This window comes from Eretmochelys imbricata, chromosome 7 (assembly GCF_965152235.1).
Source record: "Eretmochelys imbricata isolate rEreImb1 chromosome 7, rEreImb1.hap1, whole genome shotgun sequence".
NCBI classification, from domain to species: Eukaryota; Metazoa; Chordata; order Testudines; family Cheloniidae; genus Eretmochelys; species Eretmochelys imbricata.
In genome coordinates this window covers 102,969,054-102,993,954 of record NC_135578.1, presented here as the reverse complement: position 1 = coordinate 102,993,954, position 24,901 = coordinate 102,969,054, and the positions used below count along the sequence as shown (strand labels likewise).

Sequence of the window (24,901 nt, the reverse complement as noted above, 5' to 3'; positions counted from 1 at the left end):
CTTCCAAAATGTACAAATAAAGATTTAAATATTGTTGGAGGAAACATTACAGATGTTTTTAATTATGTAATCTTTACACACACTTATTTCTTGGTGGAAAACATTGCCTGGGTCTGCGCCACTTCTTAATATGCTATTTCTTTAAATACTTTATGCTCATATAAGCAAGCAGAATTATATGTAATAGTGAAGAACATGTAAAAAGTATTATTACTGAGGTTCTAAATATTGCTTTCTACAAGGTAACCCTGCTATTTGGGTTCACTACATAAACAGGAATGAACTCCCTTCAGAGCACTAAAATATTGGTCCCTTTTGGTACGTTAACCATTAATTTAAAACTGCTGCTCATATGACTGTGGTAACGCCATTTCAGCTAGTTTCTACACATAACAAATAATGATATTCATTTTTCTAGGATTTTACTCCCAGGAAATCAATGAGTAGAATACTTTGGAAACATAATTTTCTTAGGTCTTGTAAACCCAGTTCTATTGCTAAAAGGGTATATATATTTAAAAGGTGAAAATAAATACCATTGTAATCCAATGTTTGCATAAAAGTTTCTTAAAATTATTTTCCCTGGGTAAACCAACTATAAGATGATAGTCCTAAAGCAGTTTTCTCATTTATAGGTTCTCTCTTGGTTATTTGGAACTTTCATTCAAATCCTACTGAAGAACAAATTATCTTCCTTTACATAGAGAGTTAAAGGTAAGAAAGATGTTTCCAGGTAATTAAGATAACGCTAAATTTTATGTCTTATCTAACAGTCAAAGACATTCAAGATCCAATGGCCTCCTTTGTCACTCCGTATTTCTTTGAAGAAGCTGGTCCAGTAGTTGCTAGAGGGTAAAAATAAGAACAAACCCTTAGGTCACAATTTGGATGCATGGTTGGGACGCATAGCAGAAGCCACAGTCACCACTATAATTAAGGGTTGCATTAACAGTTTCCATTCTAACCTACTGACCTCAGTCACTCAAAACTTTCTGAAACTTTCACCCTTCAGCCACATATGTTCCTGGTTTGGTCTCTCCTCAACAGGGGTGTGTGTGTGTGTGTGTGTAAAACTGTTGATATTTGAGTATGACAGCAGTGAATAAACAATACCTTCCTATTATAAAAAAAATTATTGTGACTCCATGTTTGAAAAGTTCTAGTGTCAAAATAGTTAGGGGTAGAGAACTGAAAGATACAACTGTGCACATCATCTGTACGAACCATCTCATCTCTGGTTCTCCCATTGCACCATGTCCACATGCAGCAGTGCTCACAAACATTTTAGGGCTTTCGGAGTGTCGCATCTATCTATCCCACAGTTCCCAGCAAAGCTCCCTGGAACAGGTTGGGATGTCTATGGCATATAATCTCTATTTGCACCTGCTGATATTTTTTCATTTCTTCCATTGGATACTTGATCTCTCTGCAGGACAGAGGCATCACACGAACCATGAGGCTATACCCTGCTAAATCCTTGGTTTTGCAAATTCATGGCAGAGAGTCACCAGTTTCCCCATAAACACCTGCCAGAGCAACTCTGAATCTGGAGGTTTGGGGATCATGAACTCTGACATCTTTGACTAGTGGCTCTTGAGGAGGTAAGGAATTTGGATTCATTATTTCATAAATTTACTCATTTTATTATCATTTAACATGTATATTGCATTGTTTTAGTTTTGTTTTTTCTTCCTCTTTTTCTTTGTTTTGTAACCTCACTAATTTTTCCTCCTCTCTTGCATTTCCTTCTACTAGCCAGAGATGGGAGCCAGATGCTCTGGACCTGGGTGTAGAGACAGGGTTTCCCTTTGAGCCTACCATCCAGGGGAGAAAAGGGTGTGACCAGTAGTATTGGAATACAGTGGTGAAATGGAATGGTCCAGTGGTTAGGGAACTGGCATGGGACTCAGACCCAGATTCACGTCCATGTGTGACCTTGGGCAAGTCACTTAAACCCAGGTCTTCAAAATGTATTTAGAAGCCTAACTCCCATTGATTTCTCCTTTGAGGATCTGGGTCTTAGTCTCTCTGGCAATGTTTACCTACACTGCAGTAAAACACCTGTGACTGTCCTTTGTCAGCTGACTCAGGTTTGGGCTGCAAGGTTATAAAACCACAATGTAAATGTTCAGGCTCAGGGTGGAGCCTGGGCTCCTGGACTCACCCCTCACAGAGTCCCTGAGCCCAAACGTCTACACTACAATTTTATAGGCCTGTAGCCTGAGCCGTACAAGCCTGAGGCAAGTGACATGGTCCTGCCATGTGTGTTTTGTTGCAGTGTAGACATAACCACTGTGCTTCCATTCCCTGTCCATATAATGGAAATAATAGCACTTCCCTACCTCACAAAGGTGTTATGAGGATAAATACATTAAAGACTGTGAGGTGCTTACTACAGAAATGCATAAGATAGATAGGTGAGTGGGGTTTCTAGGAGGTTATGGGACCAGAGGTATGATTTTAATGCAGTAGGGCACAGTTATAACCAAATTATGCCTATTCACAATGGAACCATTACCTTTTTGAAGACCTCCACACGTAGTCTGTTGCTTTGTATGATTATTCGTTTCTGTTTTTCTTCTTCTTTCTTTTTCACTTCAGGCAAGTTGTTATAAATCCTGGCATAAATTCAGAATATAAAGTTATGATCATTCTACAGTGTCACCACTAACTTAATTTTTCAAAGTGGAAAAAATTCTTCTAGGTGATCACTGGTGGTATTATGCATTTGTAAATATCTGAATTTGATTTCATACAGGTATATATTAGCAATAACACTGGTATCACAATGAAAGATTTTGAACTGAGAAACTTGAGAAATGGTCTTTATTCTGAAATGATTAACTGTAAGTAGAGGGCCAGGTTATCTCAGTTATGTCTGTGCAATTCTGGAGTAATTTCACTGAGCTCAGTGGAGATAATCTAGATTTATAGCAGTGTAACTGAGACAAGAATCTGTCCCATAAGCTTCTTGTAGGTATATCACAATACAGATTCCAAGCAATAACCTTCAGTGATTGCTCAAAAATGTGTAAGAAAAATAAAATGATAATTATATTAACTGATAAGATTTTTCTCACTGTCACTGTGACCCTTTCACCAGAAAACAAAATAGTCAATTCTTAATGTAATTGCAGTTCTTGGTTACAATCATAAAAGTAACTTTGGGTCTGATCTTTTTACCATCGCAGTCAATAGCAAAATTCCCACTGACTCAAGTGGGAGCAGGATTAGGCTCTCTGTAACAAATATCTTCCTACTCAACAGTTCTGCTCTTTGTGTATATTCTGATCTAAATCACAAGTATTCAGACTTAATTAGTTTAGTGGACTATAAAACTTTCCTTTCCCCCCAACCTATTTTGCACTACAGAGTCCATATAGCAATCTATTCTGACTTATACATTATGAGAAGTGTTTTATTTTTAAGGACAGTGGGACAGATTCTGATCTCTGTGACATTAGGTTACATTCAGAAAAACTCCTTGACATCACTTTTTGCATTTTTTGTTGTTGTAAATGACTATATAAGGTGCAAGGCAATGGAGGATCAGACCCCGAAGTATCTAATAAATTGCAGTCTTTGCTGGGATATGTGCTGTGGTCAAGATTTTAAAAAATTAGTGACTCTGCCTTCAACTTTTGGGTGCACAACTTAATACACCTTAAAGAGGCCTAGTTTTCACAGGATGAATAAGTGAAAATCAGGTACTTTTAAGGTGCCTCAAATTGGGCCTCCAAAATCACTAGTCACTATTAAATCTTGACCTATACTTCTCTGCAGAAAGACAGTTCTCACTACTGGAGAAAAAAGATTCCTTATTCACATTCAATGCTTATCTAAGAAGTTAACTTCTGCTGTTAACAAGAAAATGCACTGGATTTTTTATGGTAGATGAATAACAACAAGTATGGCAGAAGATGGAGAAAACAGCCTGCAGAATAAGAGCCCTCAAAGGAATATTCGGAAGGATGTGGTGCAAACTTCATTGTGATTTTGGACTTTCCACATAGGTGGGATTGTGAGAAATGAAATTATGTATTACAGAGCTGAAACTTCTGGTATATTTTGAGGGCTACAATTAATGCACAATATTATCACAAATCTCTAAAATGTTGTTAATGAATAGATTTGAAGAAATAACATTTAGTAAATTACTAAAGATCGATACATGTAAGAGCAAGTGGAGCATTATGGGCCACAAAACGAAGACAGAAGCCTTCCAAATTATACCCCTCCACAGAGGCCAGCCATAAATGCACCCCCTGTGCTCTCTGAGTGCAGGGATGCTCCCTGCCAACACCCCCAGGGCACTAGATACCCCAAAAAGGGGTGTGAGGCGGCAGAACCAAGACCTACACACACTGGGCAGAAGAACTGGTGTCCATCCAAGGCAATGTAAGCTGCACTCCATAAAGGGGGATAGTAGGGGGTGTGTTCTCTCTTCCCTCTCCCTCAGTACTCATAACAGCCCCCAGAAGCATTGTTTCTCCCTGCAGGGGAGAGCCTCCTGTTGCTTCTGCTAGGACAGTACAGCTCCAGACCATTCACTAAGTAGGGCTACAGCCCCTATTCACTCAAGTCATTTTAGGGGGAAGAACATTGTCCATGTTTGTGCATATTGCACAAGGCATGATGTACCACAAACTCAATATTATGATGCTAATTAGGAAGTGCAAAGTCTTGGCACTGGATCCCAGGGAATCAGTGAATTCTAAACTGAAATGTGTTGTACCTTTTAGATCTCATGTGCATCTCCTTCTCCGAAATGAACCTTTCCTTTGGTTTGAACAGGTTATCTCAATAAAAGAAACATATAGTTAATTTCTGAGGAATCTTTATTTAGCATGTTTTAATGAAACAATAACAGCACTGCTTTCCCTAAATTAATTCACATGGTGGTATTTCTGATTAAATCATTGCTGACCTACTGCCTGATCCAGCTTGCATTGAAGTCTAAGGAAAGACTCCTGATGACTTCACCTGGAGTTGAATCAGACCCTTAAGCTGCCCTTTAGAGTGGGAAGGATGGATAAGACCTCTTGCCACCAGTCTCATTACATGGTTCATTTATTTTAAATGCATATAACTTTTGTCACTGTCACAAGCAGCAGTGCATACCTCCAATTCAAGCCATGAACCAGCTGATGATTAGTCTGGCATAAGATGACCTATTTTTCTGTCATTCTTTCCTGCCATTGGAGAGCACAAGTGACTGATTCTCCACTGCCTTGCATCTTCTGTTGTAAATAACATTTTTGCAAAGTGAGTGAGATCCTCTGCCAGTGTCAACTGATTTACACCTGCAGAAACTTGGCCCAGTGGGTGCAATTCTGATTTGACAGAATTTTACACCCACTTTGCACAGGTGTAAATAACTGCACAAGGCAGTGGAGAATCAGGCTCAGTAGTCTTTGCTGACAAGATATGAGGAGACTCTCACAACAACCTCAGCCAGCACTTCCTTGGCCAAGGGGAAATAATTATGGATCAAAATGGTTAGTTTGATTCCTAAGATAGGTAATTTTTATATTCTTCTTTCATAAACTCTTATTAATGCAAAGTAAAGGTAGACAATTTAACCCAGACACCTTCCCTGCTCCTGAGTCCTGCCGGTTGACAGCAACTTTTAATTCTGCCCTGTTGTACATATGTGTTACAATTTTATAATAACTCTGCTATCACCTAGGCTTTTAGTAGCAGGGTGGATGAGTAGTCATCCCACTTGTATCAGGAATTGGTTCATGATTTGAGGGTGAAGACCTTACACCTGTTGCAGGAGTGTGAATGTGTTTACAGGGGAATGAGAGGAAGGACTGCAGTGGGAATGCATTTTAAGGATTGTATTGGAAGAGTGGATGGGTCAGGAGAAAAGGCAAACATTACACAAGATTATTATAAAAGTACAGGACACAGTAAACAAAGCAGAGTATAATCCAAATAATTGGTTAAAATTGAAAACCCAATATTTTACAAATTATCATCAGAAAACATTGCTACATATCACTGAAAAGCTGGGTCCTCATATCATGAGTTTCTAGATCCTCACTGGGCCTTAGACCCATGTGTTTTTTTGTTTTTTTAAAAAAAGACCATCACAGGGTATTTACTAGCAAGGTCATGGCAGGTGGATTTGATTTAAATCACTAGTCAGGAAGACTCAATTAATCATGGTTTTCTACATAAAAGTGCATTCTTGTTGGTTGTTATAGCCTTTAATACATATTCTTCACAACTCAGAGACAGATGTAGGTTTCATTTTTAGAAGGTGTACACTATACATTTTTAAACAGTGATTCATTTTGAAAACTTTTTTCAGATTAGTTTTACAGCTATATCAGAAAATGAATGATTGTTTGGTTATTTAATTTACCAAAGGTAACTGAAGCAGATATTTATGAAGTCATCGGGAAGTGAACTATCTCCCTCCAATTAAACAGGTTAATAATTAATATTTGGAGGATTTTCTTGCCATGCTGTATTAGAAGGAGAACATCAGCAGACATTTAAATTGTTTTATTTAACTAAAACAACAGTGTTAAGTATTTTGGATTTTTTTTCTTCAACAGCAAACATATAATATTTTAACAAAACAAGCATATGTCCCTCGCTTCTCACATTTATCTCCAGATTTCTTCTCCTTGTCCAGATCTATTCCATCCCCAACAATCTTCTACTCATTTAACTTTTTGAAACTTTGCATTTTTAGAGAGAGGTAAGGGATTGACTCTCTGTACACAAATTTGCAGAGGGACAATAGAGTTGAGGTCTGTTATTTCTCACCGCTCTATTATTTTAAAACATTTTTGCTGTTAACAAGCACGTTACCTCTGGAGCCACACATCCACAGCCTGACAACTGCAAAACTAAGCATCTCTGATGGTATCTTCTTGACTGAGCACTGAGTCCCAGTGGTTAGATAGAAAGATTAACCTAAATAATCTATACAGAAGCCTGTGGACCCCCATAAGATTGAGTCCCTAATCCATGAACTATTGGAACTCATTTACAAAACTTTTCTTGAACATTACATGAATATATTGTCTCATACTATAGAATTGGAATTTATAATCCATATTCCATGATGAGATATCTTTGAGCAATAATGTATCTTAATTAAAACTATCTTTAGGTTTTTTTCCTCAAAAAGCATTTTATCAAAAAAATCCAATATAAATAAAAAAAATCACTGATTTTTATCCACCCTGGGTCAGAGTGGTTTCAGTAATGCAAGTTTACTGGACCACTTAGAGGGATACGGATCCAGGGGCCCTATGTTCTCAGTGTTTTGTCATCAAAGCTAGCTTTATTTTTTTATGATAAACACATGCATATTACTTAATACCACTGCATATCAAAGGAATGTAGAAGACAGTATATTTCACAGTAAGTGACAAATGTGCCTCTCTTTTGTCTCACTACAAATAAGAGAAAATAATATTGAAGATGAAGAAATAAATATTAAGTTCCAGAACTACTTGACACACAGGTCAGCTCAGAGCTGAGCCTGTATCCACTGCCCGGAGTACAGACCTTCCCCCTTCACATTCTGCTCCTAGCTTTTTAAGACACCACATATGTTTCACTGGTATTTATGGAGGTTGCCCCTGGCAACCAAACAGCCTAGAGCCATTTAAAGGGGCCACACCCAGCATCTCAATTACACTCAGTTTACTGAGGAAAAAAGGAACTTGTCTTTAAGAGCACTGTCATTCACATATTTGAGTTACAATGGATGGAACCGTTCAGCAATTTCCCTCCTGAGCTGATACAGTTTTCAGAATGAAAGCTGTGCAAAAAGAAACTCCTCTATGCTTGAGGATTAACCCTTTTTCAAATGCTTTATAACTGGCAAAGAAACCTATAATTTAGCCAAATTTTAACTAAACTTAATCATATTGTATTACAAACTTTAAACAAACAATATCCCCCCATACATATGAGGACACATTGTCTGGTATGACCAAGCAAAGCTTGGCACAGGATGGAGGCTGCAAAGTTAAGTGGGGCCACTTCGGCTCCTCATGTACCTTAGAGCTGCCTCACTGATGCTCTAAAATGCATCCAGCTGCCTAAGGTCACAAGAGGCCAGTTCTGGCAGCCAGGGATCCCTAAAGCTGCCTCTCCTCCTTTCCCTAAGCCACATCCTCTAACCTGCAGAAGGTCACATGAATCCTCTGGGGTCTTGTTAAGTCAGCTTAACAGCCCCTTTGCAATGGAAGGGTGCAAAGGAACACAGCAGAACTAAGAATTTGGCTGATCAGATATTTAAAAATAAAGGACAAACTCCCCTCCTCTGTGGTTGCACAGAACTAAGATGTGGGGATCCAGTATATAGGAATCATACCCCTGCCCAGCATAGAGTCCAGCTCCAGGAGTATTCCTTCCACATTCCTGTGCAGAGCAGGAGACAGCCGGGGAGGAGTGAGGGTGAGCCAGTAGCCCCTGCAGTGGCCTTGATTGTCCTACACTGAGCCTTCCTGAACTCAAATTTGGCTTGGGGCAAGCAGTGGATTTGGACGGATAAGATGAATAATGTAATTTGTGTGCACAGAGCATTTGCTCACATAACTCCCTATACATCAAGATTAACATTTGCGGAAACCTCTAATTTTTTGTCTAGAGAGCAGTGATTTTTTCACAGCTGGGACAAAAATAATCTCTTAAAAGGTTTTACTTTTTTAATAAAAAGCTATGTTGGTGACATTTCCAGCCAGCAAGCTGGAAGGGCTTCCCTCCAGATTCCCACTCATGGAACACAGTGAAGAAACGTCAGCTGGCTTCAGACTAATCAGATTCCTGCCACAAGCTTTGGGCTCCCCGCCCTGGAGTGCAGTGAAGACAACAGCAGCTGGCTTCATCTCTTCCGAAAGCAGTTAATCTCCAGGTAGGTTTCACTTGAGGACTAGCTAATTTCCAAGGGGTGGTTGGTCAATAATTGCAAGAAGAGGAAGGAGAATTTCCTGCAGCTGGGAAATGAGGTTAGGCTGGGACTCATATTTATGTGTCTAGTCCAGCCACACATGTCCCCCAGCCTACATAAGATTTCTCCGCAAATGCTATTTACATACTATTCCCTCCGGTTATGAAATGGCAGAAGAGCTGCAGCTTGAGGTCAAGCCAGCACCAAGCTGCTTCTTTGCAGAGAAGCAGGGCCACCAGCAGGGCAGAGATGGACATGGAGAATAAGGCTGCCCACCTGCTCAAGTAGTGGGGGATAAGACATCTTCTTCAGGGACTCTTGAGGAAAGGAGTAAACTATTCCTCAGTGCCTCAGCACATAATGCTGGGAATAAACAGGGTACAAGAGGGTGTGCTCTGAAATGCAGGGCCATGACTTTTCTGTGACTTCTTAATAATAGGTTGAGACTATTCTCTAATTTTACCACAAGTCAATGTGACAAAATGGCCTCCATGTTTGAATTACAGAGAATTACCACAGAGGCAGGAAGCAGGACGCATATGCCTTCTATTGCTCTAGAGCAATAATTCCAGCTGACCTAGGAGCTGTCTTGAAGGGCACTGGAACAAGACACAGCCAGCACACCTTGGCAGGAAAGAGAGGTTGCCATGGTAGAGGCTTCTAGAGGAAAAATAAAAGGGTGAATCCTGAAAAATCTTCCCTGGAAATTAAAAAAAAAAATCTTGCTTATAAAAAATATCTGCTGTATAAGAGAACAGCCGTAAGACTTATAATTCAATGTCATAGGCAAACCATGCAATACCCAGTCACATAGCATCTCTCAACTAACTCTCAGGGCAATACTCAAGATAAAAGAATAACTTAAAATATGGCTTTACAAAAAGGTGAAACCTTGGGGGATTGCACCAGGAGAAAATCTTAAAATCGTTTAAAAAGGAAATGAAAAGCCAATGCAAATTATAGAGTAAAAATAATATGTGCATAGTACTTAATTATTGTTAACATCCAAGCAGCAAAATACAGTTCCAAGTGGAAGTCTGCCATGCTGGCTCTTCAAAAGGGCCACCATGCTAAGAATTATAATAGCGGACCAAATGCATAATCAAAACCTGAATTAACATCCATATTGAGCGAAGGTCAGACTAAGGCATAAAGTAGACAATGCACCAAGATGACAATAGCCCAACTTCTAAATTACATTTGTTAGATTATTACAATTCAGCATCAAATTCATAGCTTTGATTTTTAATGTGAAAAATATTCGAAGCAGGGAAAAGTACTGAGTTCTAAGATTGACAGCTACTCAGGGTTTTTGCTGAGAAATTCCACAGAAAAAAAAGTTACTATGAGATGTTTCATCCATGTTTTATTCAAATCCTGTAAGGCTGCTGAGATACTGGTATTTATAACAATACCATGCATAGCAGTGATTTATTTGTGACATTCCTTTAATGGGGTGAGGAAGCCACACCAAGGTCTTGAAGTTGCTAACCAAGATAAATAGCTCATCATCATCAATATATTTTTAACACATGCTAATGCTAACCCCAGAGATGGTTTAGAAGAAAAATACATTTCCTGGCTGGAAAGCTATTAAATGTTTAGACAGAGGACAGACAGCTTAGGAATGAGAAGAGTAGGAATAGGTTCCTTGGCTTCCGACGTAGAAATAAATCACGGAGCCACTGAAATAAAGAGAGACAAAATGTACGGTGGGCTAGTTTCTGCCAACTGGTACATGGATGTGCCTTCCACTTATGAGTGGGAGCCCTAAAAATGGGAACACAGCTAGAACGTGACTCTGCATTGTATCTTGCCAGCCACGAGAAAGAGAAGCACTTGCACTTTTGGTGTTGCACTTGCAGGTAGTTATACTCATGAGCTTCTCTCCCGTTCAACTAAAACAGGAATCCACCAAAAGCACAAACTGACTGACAAATTAGCCAATTACTTCCCCCAGTTCAGTGGTTTGACTTTCTTTAAAACTTCAGCAGCAAACATGCACTGCAGAATATTTGTTTTAATGTCTGGTACTGCACTATGCTGTCTATTGCAGAGATGCCGTTGAGTACATACAGACTTCATGGCTACTGCATTTTTAAATCATTAGTCTGTGTGTCCATTTTAAAAAGAAAATTAACCCTGAACATAAACTGAATACATGGGCCAAATTCTGCTTAGTGACACCCATGCCACGCTGCTAACTGAGGGAAGAATTTTTCCCTGTGGTGTTTTCAGAGTAGCCAAATTCAGATGTGCTGTATGTTATATGCCGGTCAGCTGTACAAGGGAGTTAAAGGGTTTTTTCTTGACCAGGATTTAAAGGAGTGTTGTTAGTTAATGCATGCTAACTAACACATTCTAAAGATCTAGTGTGGACAACATGGTGGATACGTTAACATGATCTCCTGCTTAAGTTTCAACTCAACCAGCTACCTCATGTTTAAGTCTACACTGCCTAGTGTATACTACACCCTTAGAACACATTCTACCAGCACACTTTTTATCCTAGTCAAAACAAACCCTAAAGAAGTAGAAGAAAGTCTAAGGGCCTGATTATCCTCTGTTGTGCAGCCTGTGTGGTCATTTACATCAGTGCAGAATGGATGAAGTGTAGGAGTAACATGCTACCATTTTGATCTGGTGACAGTGGAGAATCTGTCCTAAATTGGTGTAACTTATATGGCAAAGGGCCAGAAGAAGGTGTAAGTTAAAGTGTGTAAGCCTGATTCTCTGCTTCTTCACCCCTTGTTAATCATTTCCCCCTGTACAAATTTGATCTGTGCTCTGGATATCCATCCTCACGGGCCTTTCTTAACATGACAGGTCCAACAATGGGAGACTTCACCAGTTATCCCATAAAACCTAAAAAGAAAAGGAGTACTAGTGGCACCTTAGCAACTAACCAATTTATTTGAGCATGAGCTTTCGTGATGCATCCGATGAAGTGAGCTGTAGCTCATGAAACCTTATGCTCAAATAAATTGGTTAGTCTCTAAGGTGCCACTTGTACTCCTTTTCTTTTTGCGAATACAGACTAACGCGGCTGCTACTCTGAAACCTATAAAACCTGACAAGTTTGTTTATGAAATCCAGATAGTGCCAGTGTAAGGCTTCAGTGAAGTCACACCAGGGATGAATTCAGTCCCTTGTCCAAATTTACTTTTCTGTCATTCAAGATCTTCTGGAGGGCTTAGCCCATAGGTCAGAAAACTTTGGAATAACAATTGTCTTGTACAGTATAGCACTCTGGGGCACTAGGACCCAAGCATGTCTCTCTCCTCCTCCCCCCATGTGGGGTTGAGGAGAAACTGCAGAGAGGAACAAGCCAGAAGGAGCCAAAGCAGGGATCTTTGGGCATTCAGAGAACTTTCTACAGTTTTGACTGGACTTTCTCTGACCTGTGCTGATTGGCTGTTTGCTCCAACCCTCTCCCTTCCCCTCCCTCACAGCCTTTTCACCTTAGCTTCACTGCCCATCTGCCCCTCTTACTCTCATCTCCCCTGCCCTGTCCCTCTCACCCACTCCCTTCAATCCCCTCTACCTTCACTTGTCTTTTCATGTAGCTTATCCCCTCTTCCCTCCCCTAAATGTGGAACTAACATGTGTCACCATCCCATTGTTCACTCTGCTTGTGTGTTCTACCCCCTCCCGTACTCTGTGTCTGCCTTGTCTATTTACATTGTTAGCTCTTGGGGGCTGTGTTTGTACAGTGCCTAGCACAATGGAGCCCTAGTCTTGCTTGGCCCACAGGCATTACCATAATAAACATGGTTAATAAAATAATAACAGAAATAGGTGGCTGCTGTTCTCAATTAGATTTTCCTGAGCATACCCTCATCTGTATTCATCACTTTTGGCTCCAAACTACTAGCAAGGTGCCAACAGTGTGAGTGATGCTGTTGCTAGCAATGAATAATGTCTGGGGGGAAAAAATCAGAGTCTTGTCAAAATGAGAGTAATATACAACTTGCAATGGAAATGTGGCTGCAAACATTTAATCAACCACCAAGGCCACCTGAAGGCAGGCAGGCTGCATTATAACAGCTGTGTAATTGCTTGGTTGTGGGTTTGTTTGTTTTTTGGTCCATATTCTCTGATTGCCATTGTCCACATTCCCTATTAAACCTATAATCTAAACGAGAATCAGGTCTACACAGTTCTTCTCAGGACAGCCCAAAGGAAAAAGCCTGTTTTCTACAGTCACTTTGAACACAGTTCAGGAGGTGTTCCATGCATTTGCTTCCAAAATACTTTTGAAGATAGAGAATTTGAGGCTGACTGCTGGATATTAATATAAATCAGGAGAAATCAGCAGACATCTATTGAGGGGGTGGATGGTAACTTTATGATTTCCTATATTGCTGTTTCCAGTAAACAGTCTCCCAAAAGGAAAGGAAAATAGAGGGTATACAAATATGTTCTTGTGAATTAAAAAAAAAAAAACCTCTAAAAGTGCTTATGTACACTATGATCACAAAGCTGTTCATTAGGAGGATTTAAAGGCCTATAAACAGCTGGTCGTCTAGTCACTAAAGTAATTACATCATGGTTTTTGAGATTTAAATCCAGTTATTTGAACATTGTTTCCATTCAGTTCATCACAGTGGGATCTCTAATTTGTTTGACATAGTCAACAGCAGAATAGTGTTTCTTGGAATAATTAGCACTCTAGAAATTTAACAGTACACAGTGCACAGTACAAAGGCTAGTAAAAGAGTTGTAGGTTGTTTGCCTCAGAAATGTACTTGTAATGATAAAATCTTCTGATGGATAAACATTCACATTTTTGTAACATTACTTCGGGCATTTTGTGAAATTCTGTTCATGAATTACAATTAGAAATCGTAAACAACTTGTTTTTGAAGATGAGAAGGTACAGGGAAGCTGCACAGATGTTAGTATTTATATGGAAATGATATTGGATACCAATTATCTTTCTCCTTTGCGAGAAACAGTAAAGTTATAACAACATGGGCAAAATGGTTTGAAGATTATGTGTGATCTAACAATCCTATATTCTCAATAAACACACTTCATTCTGTTAAAGTGATGTTAAAGAGCGGTCTCTAAATGCCCATGTTTCTTTTTCACAGTAACATTAAGATAAAAAGTATGTGTTCTTCATGATGAAATAGGTGTAGACCCTGCCTATCTAGGAGCAATTTCAGTGCAACAGCATACAGATTTGTTCAAGCCAACAGGACAAACAGCATCTCAATCACAGTTTTTAAAACCTTTCTGATAAAATCATCTGTCAAATTACTAGAAGCTAGATGTGAATTAGAAGGAGAAAAAAAGATTGATGAAGTAGTGGCTGCTGGGATTTGCAGTGGATAGACTGAAGAGACTCACACACTTTAGGGACAGAATGGACCATCATGATCATCTAGTCTGACCTCCAGTAACACAGTATTCCACACAAGATCTCACTAGTGCCTTGTATAATATTACTAACCCTGGAAATATCTCTCCTGATGCACCCTATGTTTGCATTAGCCTTTTTCATGGCGCCTCACCTTGGCAGCTCGTAGTTATCCTGTGATCAGCCAATACACCCAGGTCTTTTTCCTCCTCTGTCACTTCCAACTGATAAGTTCCCAGCTTAGAGCAAAAATTCTTGTTGTTGGTCCTTAAATGCAAGACTTTGCACTATTACATTTCATCCCATTTCTATTACTCCAGTTTACAAGGTCACCCAGATCTTCTTCTATGATATTCCAGTCCTCCTCTGTACTGGCTATACCTCCCAACTTTGTGCCATCCTCAAATTTTATTAGCACACTCCCACTTTTTGTTCCAAGGTCATTAATAAAAATGTTAAATAAGGTTGATCCCAAGACAAATCCTTGTGGAATTCTACTACAGCGTGACAGTTCACCTCTCAGTATGACCTGTTGTAGTCTCCCCTTTAACCAGTTCCTTATCCACCTTTCAGTTCTCCTATTAATCCCCATCTTCTCCAATTTCACTAATAATTTCCCACGCAGAACTGTATCAAATGCCTTACTGAAATCCAGGTAGATTAGACCTACTGCATTTCCTTTGTCTAAAAAAAAATCAGTTATCTCAAAGGAGGTGGTTAGGTTGGTCAGGCATCATCTACCTTTTGTAAAACGATGATGTATTTTTTCCCAATTACCTCTATGTCCTTAACTACTTTCTCTTTCAAAATTTGTTCCAAAACCTTGCATACAACCGAGAGCAAACTAACAGGCCTGTAATTTCCCACATCACTTTTCCCCCTTTCTTAAAAATAGGAACTATGCTAACAATTCTCTAGTCATAGGGTAACACCTGCAAGTTTACTCACTGTAAGTAGCCCAGGAGTATAATAAGGATGCTGTGCTGCCCAGCCAGAGAGAGTTTCAGAACCTATCCCCGGGGTCACTTATGTCCTGGCCAGTGGAAGTCAAGCCTGCTAGTCAAGTTGCCCTTACAAAAACTGTTGCTGGCAAATGCATGAATTACCATTGATGATATGCTGAAAAGGAGCTGTGTGTTTGACATGGTTACAAAGACCCCAGGAAAGGAGGAAAGAGTGTAAATCATCATTCTCAGACTAAAGAGGCAATCAAAAGACCATACTCTGAAGCCTATGGACCCTATTAAAAAAATACAGTATATGCTTTAACCTGGTTTCCATCTCATCATTCTATTCTCTAGGGTTCTCTGTTTTTCTAATGCTGTTTTTATGTCTATTGTTTTGAAAGAACATACTGTTCCCCAGAGCCCAAGAAACGTGCAGACAAGCTGGATTTGGCAGAGTCCCTGCAGTTTTCCCTCAGCTGTTGCGAAAATGGCCCCAGAAGATGCTAGTTTAGAGGTTAAGAATTAGCTGTTTAACCCTTGCCATGTTATTTTCTTTATTCCAATAGTTCTTAGTGTTTGATAATGGCACTGCCCTTGCTAAGTGCCCTGTGGACTTCAGGGTAATGAACACTTGCATGGATACTAATTTAACCTGTTTCACAGTTCAGGTATACCAAGGTCTGGAATTTTTGCAGCAGGATATTCATTCTCATCTCCAGTGATACGGGGAGAAGAAGCTTAAAGGCTGTAGCATTCCTTTTAGATCAGCAGAGAGAATGGAAGTGAGGTTACAAGGCTACTGCCTTTGCTAACCTAATGGAGCAGCCAGTGCTAATATAAAAGAACGGAGCAGCCGTCCAAAGGACTTGTGCACTAAAAAGGAAATTCAGTGCATTTGTTAAAAAAAAAAAAAAAAAAAAAAAGACAAACAAAAAAACACTTTAAGGTCCCAGCTTTTTAACAGAATATATCGGATTAGACTAAGAAATTTTTGAAGTCAAAATCTCAGTTAAGTGCACAATTCCCATTAACTTTTAATGACCATTGGGCACATAATTGTCATTTTTGCCTTTTAAAATCTCTCCCACAGAATCAGACTTTCAAAGAACTTAGCACTTTTGAAAATATGGCCCATAAATAACAAGTAATAATAATAAATAATAAACTAACAGTTATATTGTGATAGTGCAGAGAGGCCTCAAAGCAGGTTAGGTTCCTATGGTGGCGGGGGCCATACAAAGATGTAACAACGAGGAGTCCTTGTGGCACCGAATGAAGTGGGTTCTAGCCCACGAAAGCTTATGCCCAAATAAATTTGTTAGTCTCTAAGGTACCACAAGGACTCCTCGTTGTTTTTGCTGATACAGACTAACAGAGCTACCACTCTGAAACCATACAAAGATATAGTAAATGACCATCCTTGCCCCCAGTGAGCTTACAACCCTAAAATGAGTTTACAATCTGAAACAAGCACACTTACATTTTAATACAAAATAATTGGAAAATTTTTCTTCCCTTACTTACCTGTCAAGACCTAAGTTCACAATAAATATTCCCATTGCTAGAGTATATTATTCTTTACGTAGGATCAGATTTCTGCATGATGCTTTGCAGGTAACTAAGATGACTTAGTGTTATCTGAGCAGCTTGCATTTTGGGTTGGCCTCAGGCTCACGAGCACGTAAAGGGGAAAGCCAGCTTTATGTATTAGTCATACGATGTCACCTTTTCTGAACTGACTGACTTCCAGGCATTCTGTTGCAAAGTGACATCATTTGAGCACACTGTACTAGTAGCATGAGAGAACTGTGTTGGAGACTACAGCTGGGATTTCTGAAGCTACCTCGGGGATACAGATGCCATTTCCCACTAGAATGAATGTGAATTGGTTGAAATCCCCAAAGCAGCCTATGGATCCATCTCCATTCTATTTTAATATCGTATTAAATATCTTTAAAAAGCCTCAAATTGTTTTAAAAGCAAACCTTTAAACTTTCATATACATCTGCTAGATTATATAGTATTAATGCAGGACAATAACTCTTCCACAACCTTCTAAATAAGGATCCTGCACTCAAAGGCTACTCAAGACAAGCTGATGCACTATGCAAAACTTCAGTGTGCTGCTCCTCTGCCTACTGCAGACTATCAAATCTTATTGCAGCACAGCCATGGAACAGAAGTGTGGAATGGAACCAGGCATGCACGCGTGTGCACACACACACACAAATGCACTCCGACAGGCTGCTGGACTCTGGGGCCATTTGTTACCAATGCAGCCTGCACTCCGTAGTCATTTGTTACCAATGCGGTCTCACTGAGAGGCTCCTCTCCCATGCTCGGGAGCGTACAGCTGGCTTAGCCCTTCAGCACAAGTGTACTTAATTCTGGGTCAAGTTGTTCTATAATTTATCAGCAGGGATACGCACCGCAGGCTGCTCCCACATAGAACAATTGGCCCATGCTCCTGTGCGGGGTACAAAGAGGCAGCCATTGCTGCCCAACACTGGACCTAGGACTGAGTGGAGGGCTGGAGTGATCCGAATTTGGGGGCTCTGCCAAATGACAGTGGAGCTGAAGACTTTGAGCCAGGCTGACCCCCTTATTGCCTGCTTTGAGGAACAGTTCACCAGCAGGGATCACACTCCCGCCTTCTGGTGGTTTAGGCTCAGTGGGGTCAGGATTCAGCACTGAGACGCACTGCCCTGCACAGCCCCTCCACCCAACTCCTGGACCACCCGTCTTCCCCTGGTAGCCCTAGGTCTTTCCCTCCCAACCCCCCAGATAGCCTGCTTTGCCCTGCCCTTTGTCTCTGCCTGCTATATATACCCCGTGTAGTTGGGCAGGTCCTGGAGATGCCTTACCTGCCCCAGTCACCCACTCCAGTCAGCTCAGCTGGTCACCAATTCACGCTCGGGCTGAGGGCAGGGACAGACTAGCCCTCAACACACTGGTGGCCATGCCCACACTTCCAGGCTCTGATGACAGTCAGCCTTAACTTTCTGCTTGTTTCACAGTTGGCCCTTGGCAGCCTGGGCTCCATGCCTTGGGAACACTGGCCTGCCTGGTTGGCAGTACGTTTGATTCTAGGGGGTATGAGGTGCTGTGCAAGCATTTGCCTGCTGCGGAGCTGGCAGCACCAGCCAACTGGGATGAATGGGTGAGCAAGGAATGATCACAAGGTGAGGAACGAGGGGCTGGAGGTGACAGGAGAGAGGCAGGGGAAGAAACAGAAGTATAGGGAAGTTGCAAGGCAAAAGGGGTAGGTGGAAAAGCTGGAAGGGGAGCTGGCGGGTTCCTAGCTGGCGGGCTCTGTCTCATGCAGCATTCAGTGCTCAGCCATAGTCACCAGGAATTAAAATATTTATTCTTAAATAAAATATTCATTGGTGGGGCCCTGGCAGTATGGAGTCAGCAAGAGTCCCAAGTCAACATGGGGGACAGTTCCCCACCTCCCCTGGCCACCTGCCCAGGGCATTTGCCTTTGGATAGATTTGGTGCTACCATTTCAATTTACTTTTACACACACACACACGTGCCTGAACACAAACAAACTTGCACACACATTCATCTTCATTTTCAGACACACACCCCACTACCCTCCAGACAATGAATCACTCCTGAGTAACAGGTGTCACCACCTCAGGGTTTAGTCTTTTGCATCTGCGGCCATTGGTGGGAACCCTGCTCCCTGTTACTCCCCTCCACTGGGACCCGCTGTCCCTCCCAGCCAGTGGTATGAGGAGCTTGGTGCTTGCAAACAGGTAGCAAACTGTGGAGCTTAAACTGAGCTCAGGGGTTTCAGAGTAGCAGCCGTGTTAGTCTGTATCCGCAAAAAGAAAAGGAGGACTTGTGGCACCTTAGAGACTAACCAATTTATTTGAGCATAAGCTTTTGTGAGCTACAGCTCACTTCATCGAAAGCTTACAAGTACTCCTTTTCTTTTTGAGCTAAGGGGGTTAGTCAGCAGCTCTCTCCTCTCCTGCCAATAGGAGCAAGATTGGGTCTCCTATGATACCCCAGCGTCAGACTGCTGCAGGACTCCCCTTTTCCTCTCTGCTCCAGGTCACCCCAGCTCCGGGGCGGCATGTTTTGTCATTTTAGCCTATCATTTAAAGGCCTGGTCCCAGGCTCCCCCGTTTGACTCGAGCGCATCAGAACCTCCCTTTCTTCCCATCCCCGGATGGATGGTAATTTACAGCTCCAGACAGCTGCCTGCTTTTTTCAACATTTGAGTACAGAACAGTACTCAGATTTGTGTCCAGAAGCAAAAAGGGGAAAGGGGAGATGATAGGATCAGGGAGAGGTGAGAGACACAGTGCCACACTGGCTGCTTTGTGCTACAGTTCTCCAGCCCCTGTACTTCTCACCCAGAGGCCCCTCTTGCTATAGGCAAACTAAGTAGCTATTTCCTAAGGAGGCAACTGCCTAGAGGCAGGGTCTGTGGGGGTGTGAATTGCAAAGCACTCTAATGTGTAGTGCTCTAACTGGCCTATGTGTACCCTGCTGCAGTGAACTAAAAGGTATCTAGTACACATTGATATAGTCCTGTGGACTATCTGAGCAGGCAGCAGGTACCTTTTAGTTAGTGCCAGCCAGGTCCACACAGACCAGTTAGATCGTTCTGCAATTCACTCCACCCTAATCTATCTCCTCCAATAAACCAGTCTGCTGTGCTGCTTCTACCAGAAATCTGCTGCCCCTGGACAGCTGCAAAGTTTGCCTATTACTAAAAAGGCCTCTGCCTGCACTGCTAATACCATTAACGACAGGAGGCTCTGCCTAATAGCCGCCATCAGTAGAAGGTTAAAAATGCCCATGGTCACAACTCAGTACAGATTAAGTATGCTCAGTGTATTTGTATACTTCCCAATTTCTCTTTTTTGTTGTGGCTGTGTTTAATTGAATAAGTAAACAGTCATTTTTAAAAAGTTTTACTTGGTCATTACCAATTTAGTAAACCATTTCTTATCTGTAGCCTACATATTTATGCTTAGTCAGACACCTAAAATTTACTATTTATCCATACGCTAATTTACTATGGTAGATATGTGACTATTTCAGTCATGATAAGAATGACAAGATATCACAAATAGAAAATCCAATGAGACTTCCTATGAGTAACAAGTTGTGGCAGATGAGTTATGGGAACAAAAGCTCCTCTTTAGACACATTTATCTTTAATAACTAACCAATAAGAGATGGAAACAGCCATTTACTTGAGCCATTAATGAATGTTTTTCAATATTCCGTTTTTCTCATTGAACAAGCATATAAATTAATATTTAATAATCATTCAAGGAGAAAGAGGTTAAATTTTTCATTTTTATTTCAGAAAATCTTTGTATAGTTGGACTTGGGGGCCTTTAACATGACCTAAAAAAGGGAAAACATTGAGTTGTGGTTTTTTTTTTTTTTTGCTTATTCTCCAAGATGTATGACAAAAACCTGATATCCCACATCCTATGTTCCCCTCCAATATCATCCAAATACTGCCTCCCCAAACAAATACAACCAACCAAACAAAAACCCATACAGCCACAACCATGTAATTGATTCTTGTTTTTTACATTACAAATCCAGGTCTTGCCTTCCTGCCTTCCTTGGACTGGGAAAGCAGTAGGTTTATGGCATAACAATCTCCAAGGGTGAATTTCTGGGAGTTTTGCCATTGACTTCAATGGGGTCAGGATTTCACAACAAGTAAATACATGAACCTGATTAATTGGATCGGGGAATTAATTTTATTCACCTTTTTAAAGTATTCTTTGGCTTTTGTTTTTACATCTATTGAACTGTGAAGCAATAATCTATATACCAGTTTTACAGCCAAGGTAGAATGGACTGTATTATACTATACATTAAATAGCACCAGGAATTAGGATTCCCCAAAGCAATAATCCAAAATGCATTAGCACTAACAATGTCACTTGGGGTTGAGGATAGAATAGCTGTAACCTTGAAAACTATAGAACACCCTAGATTTTGTTTTAAAGCTTTATTGTTGTGCATTTAAGGCATCAGGACTCTGAGAACAGGTTCAATACTCCAACTACCAAGAGACGGCGGGGGAAGAGGAGAAAAAGCTGAGCCATGGAAATCTACTAATTTCTACTTGGCCTGCAAAGTGAAAACTTTAGTGGCAGCTGTGTTCAGATGAAAGTCAAATCCCCCTAAGGCTTCTGCCAATCTGGTACTGAACGAGTGAGCACCTTGCAACTATCTTTCTGGGATTTTCATCTCGCCACTACTCCATCAAAACTTGAATTAAACCTCCTGCTAATTCTCAGTGCAGGATTTTGCCTCTTGTTGGAGAACCAGAACTTGCCATCTCTTCCAAGGCCTCTCATTCATAAGCAATTGGGAGGAAACGTCTGATTTCCTCCCTGTCACACCATTTGAGTATCAAGCATGTCATTCCTGGAATGAGTTTGGTATTCAGTAGCTGGGGAGCAGAGGACTGGAGGTTACATACCTGAGCCTCTGCTGGCCCAGCGCAGAGCACTGCTGCCAACCTACTGGTCCAACTATAACTTTAAAAGAAAACAGAGTCCCTTTCAAAACAGTGGCATGAACACTACAGTAAGAGATCATTCAAGCATGTGGTCTACTAGCTAATTTAGCATGTAAGAAAAACAACTGCATTTTTGCTTTTTAATGCTTTGTCAGCAGAATAGCTGAGGACAAGCTTCTTATTGTGTACTTGTTTAATGAGGCCTTCCATTGTTTTGGTTTTTTGGTACAAACCTGTGGTTTCAGAAGCCTGCAGATTTAACTGAACTTAAAAATATAAAGAGGAATGCTATCCATGTAAATAAATCTGAAATTTAAGCACACACTTTTCTTTTGTGAATGGTATTAATAAAGAAAAACATGGATGATGAAGCTAAGAAAATCCACAAGTAAAAGTTTTACATAATGTGGTTTGGTGTCATTTATCTGGACACCTCTGTGATCTGAGCAATGAGGTTTATCAGGCGTACAGCTACTGCACACACCAAAACAATTCAGTATGTTACTCACTAGGGCTAAGAACCTCTCCACTTCTCTTGCATATCCAGGTTTATTCTTAGGAAAGTGGCCAGTTTTAAGGTGTATTAATCCACCAGTCTGTCTTCCATGTGCTCATCTCTGTAGCATCTGAGTAGCACCATGGTATAACCTCATAACTGGTTAATTTCCAAGGTTTTGATAAGGCCACGGGTGATTTCAATGGGAGTCAGGTGCCTAAATAATCTGTGTAACTGTCCCTAAAACTGTTCTCTCTCTCCCTCTGCATCCTAGCACAGCTTCTGTTTAGAACATTAGAATAGAGGTTGGCGTGTTGACAGTTGTGTCTGATTCTCACCAAAGTAAATGTAGAAATACTGCATTCATGCTGAGATTTCAAATCCAGTTACAAACCTGATGTTGATGCAACAATCACAATTCATCTTACCACTGAGAGGGTGAGGAACGGTATATTGCTTCTTTTTGTTAGAAATGGATGCTGAGGAAAGTTTGCGAGGAAGAAGAGCTCCTTCTTGCTTTTCTGGAGTGTCACTCTGCTGGGTTTTCCTCAGTTGTGCCATGTGTTCAAGTTTTTTCAACCGTTCTTGTGAACGAGAAATAAACTGAGGTTTATGGACTTCCAGAGCCTCCTAAAAAAAACAGTCAAAACATTTCATTTTAGAATATGGAATACAAAACATTGAGATGCTCATCAAATATGATTTAGTAAAGGATTATCATGGAGAAGTCAATGCATCTCAACAGTTAAGGTAACAACCTTGTATTTGCTCCCCTCTAACTTTAGCTTGGAAAACTGATTTGGCTTGAATATTGCCAGATTTATTCTAAAGGCAAAGGGGAATATTGCTGCCAAATTTGAAGTAAGTGTATTAAACTGTTTTTGAGTTTCAGATTTTTATGAAATTATCCTGATTTAAGATTCTGACTTTTTGTTCAATGTTTCTCAAAAAAAACAACAGCTCAGAAACAGCTTGTCACTAGCAGCTCACAAACTTTCCTTATATTTAAATCTTCTTGAAAACTCATTCACAGATGATACACGAAGAAAATAAACTGCTGTCAGTGACATGTTTAGGAAGCACCATAGCCTAAGCAGCCCTGCTCAACCAATGAGACTGAGTCATGGGGGAGAAAAGGGGCTGGTGTAGCTTATTGCAATAGATGAGACAGTTTTCAGGGCCTGGTGGGAATCTGGGCAGGAGTTCACTCCCTGTTACCCTTCCTGCCATGGCTGCTGCCTCTGCCCAAGCACTGCATCTTCCTGAATGCCAATAAGAATTTACATTACAGCTAGCATGTACTAATAATTACTGCTAAGAGTTGTGCTTGAGTAGTGTCATTTTAGGATTTGTGTAAATTATGCCCAGGCTCATTGAGGGTTGAGGAGCAGATCTAGAGCATATGGAAACTGTCTCTTTATGAACACTGAGCTCCCAGCTCTTATCATCACTCCATTGGCTTCTGAAGCAGTGGAGATGGCATTTGTTCTAGATTCAACCAGTTGTACTGCATATCTTTTTCAGTCAGACAAGATGGTCCTGTGAATAATTCAACAGCAGATGCAAGTGACAAACACTTAAGTGAAAAAGGAACACAGAACAAATGGTGAACTTCTGCCCTTGGTGAGTTCCCAGGAAGGAACCAGCATTCATGAAAAATCAGTCCCAGACTTAACAGTAGAGAAACATTTGATATTTTACCCTTAGAGACAGTAGGCTGGATGGAATTTTCTCAGGCACAGCACAGATTTCTGGCTGTGTGAATGCTTCTTGTTTCTCATGAGTAACATCTGGTGAGTGAGCTGCAGAGGTTGTTACCCTGCTGGCCGTCTCTTGTTTGTCGCTCTTCTTACAATCCTTTATTTTGTCAACTGAACCACAGAATTTGTAATCACCTTAGAGAGATTTAAAAGTTCATTAAGGGTGCGTGGTTAATTTTTGATTGGATTCCGTACATCATTAGAAATGGAGGACAATTTCTGAAATAAGAATGCCAAGGTGTTAATAATAGGCCTCATTAATCATAGGTGCTAGTCACTGCCCTGTGACACAGAAGTATCTTTCATATTAAGCAAGTCTTCACAATTAAGTGTAAATATACCATTTTGATATTTAGATCCGTTTGGTGTTTGCTTCCTTAAAAGCAAGATACCTCCATAACACACTGACTTTATATGAAGCAATATTATTGCACTGCAATTCACAGACTTTGAGATCGTTTAAAATTATTGCACTGACAATGGAAAATAATAAACTGCTATGGAACTTAATCACATATCACTTCTCTCTGACCAAACTGAGGCTTTAATGAGAATTGGTATTGTTTTTTAATTTCTAACATATTGGTTTTCCTTTTTTGTATTGTTCCTGGGCATTCATTAGGCCTATTTTGGTGTGATTATATGAAATGCTAATAAAGAAAAGGTAAAACACATTACAGCAATTCATTATAACTGGACTTAATCCAATAGGTCATGTAATCAGACTTTTAAAAAGATTTTCCTCATTTATGATCATGCTCTATTGCTCTTTTATAATCATATTTCCTGCATAATGTAGATCCAAAAGAAGACCTGTGCCCAAAATGTAAAAGACACCTTTTCAAAATAGTTCACATGCCTCTGATTTAAAATGTAAATTAGTCCAGACTAACAAA

General features: G+C 40.4%; 1 protein-coding gene across 1 annotated transcript in view; it reads right to left on the bottom strand.

The window, feature by feature from the left end:
- Nucleotides 1-806: 806 nt before the first annotated feature.
- C7H10orf90 (chromosome 7 C10orf90 homolog) overlaps nucleotides 807-24,901 on the bottom strand; it is a 100,585-nt gene continuing 76,490 nt past the window's right edge. The window contains exons 5-9 of the mRNA XM_077823398.1: nucleotides 23,947-24,140; nucleotides 22,674-22,875; nucleotides 4,736-4,799; nucleotides 2,519-2,618; nucleotides 807-845 (exon numbers count right to left, since the gene is read on the bottom strand). Coding sequence (XP_077679524.1) covers nucleotides 807-845; nucleotides 2,519-2,618; nucleotides 4,736-4,799; nucleotides 22,674-22,875; nucleotides 23,947-24,140 — 599 coding nt within the window. The remainder of the gene's footprint in view (nucleotides 846-2,518; nucleotides 2,619-4,735; nucleotides 4,800-22,673; nucleotides 22,876-23,946; nucleotides 24,141-24,901) is intronic.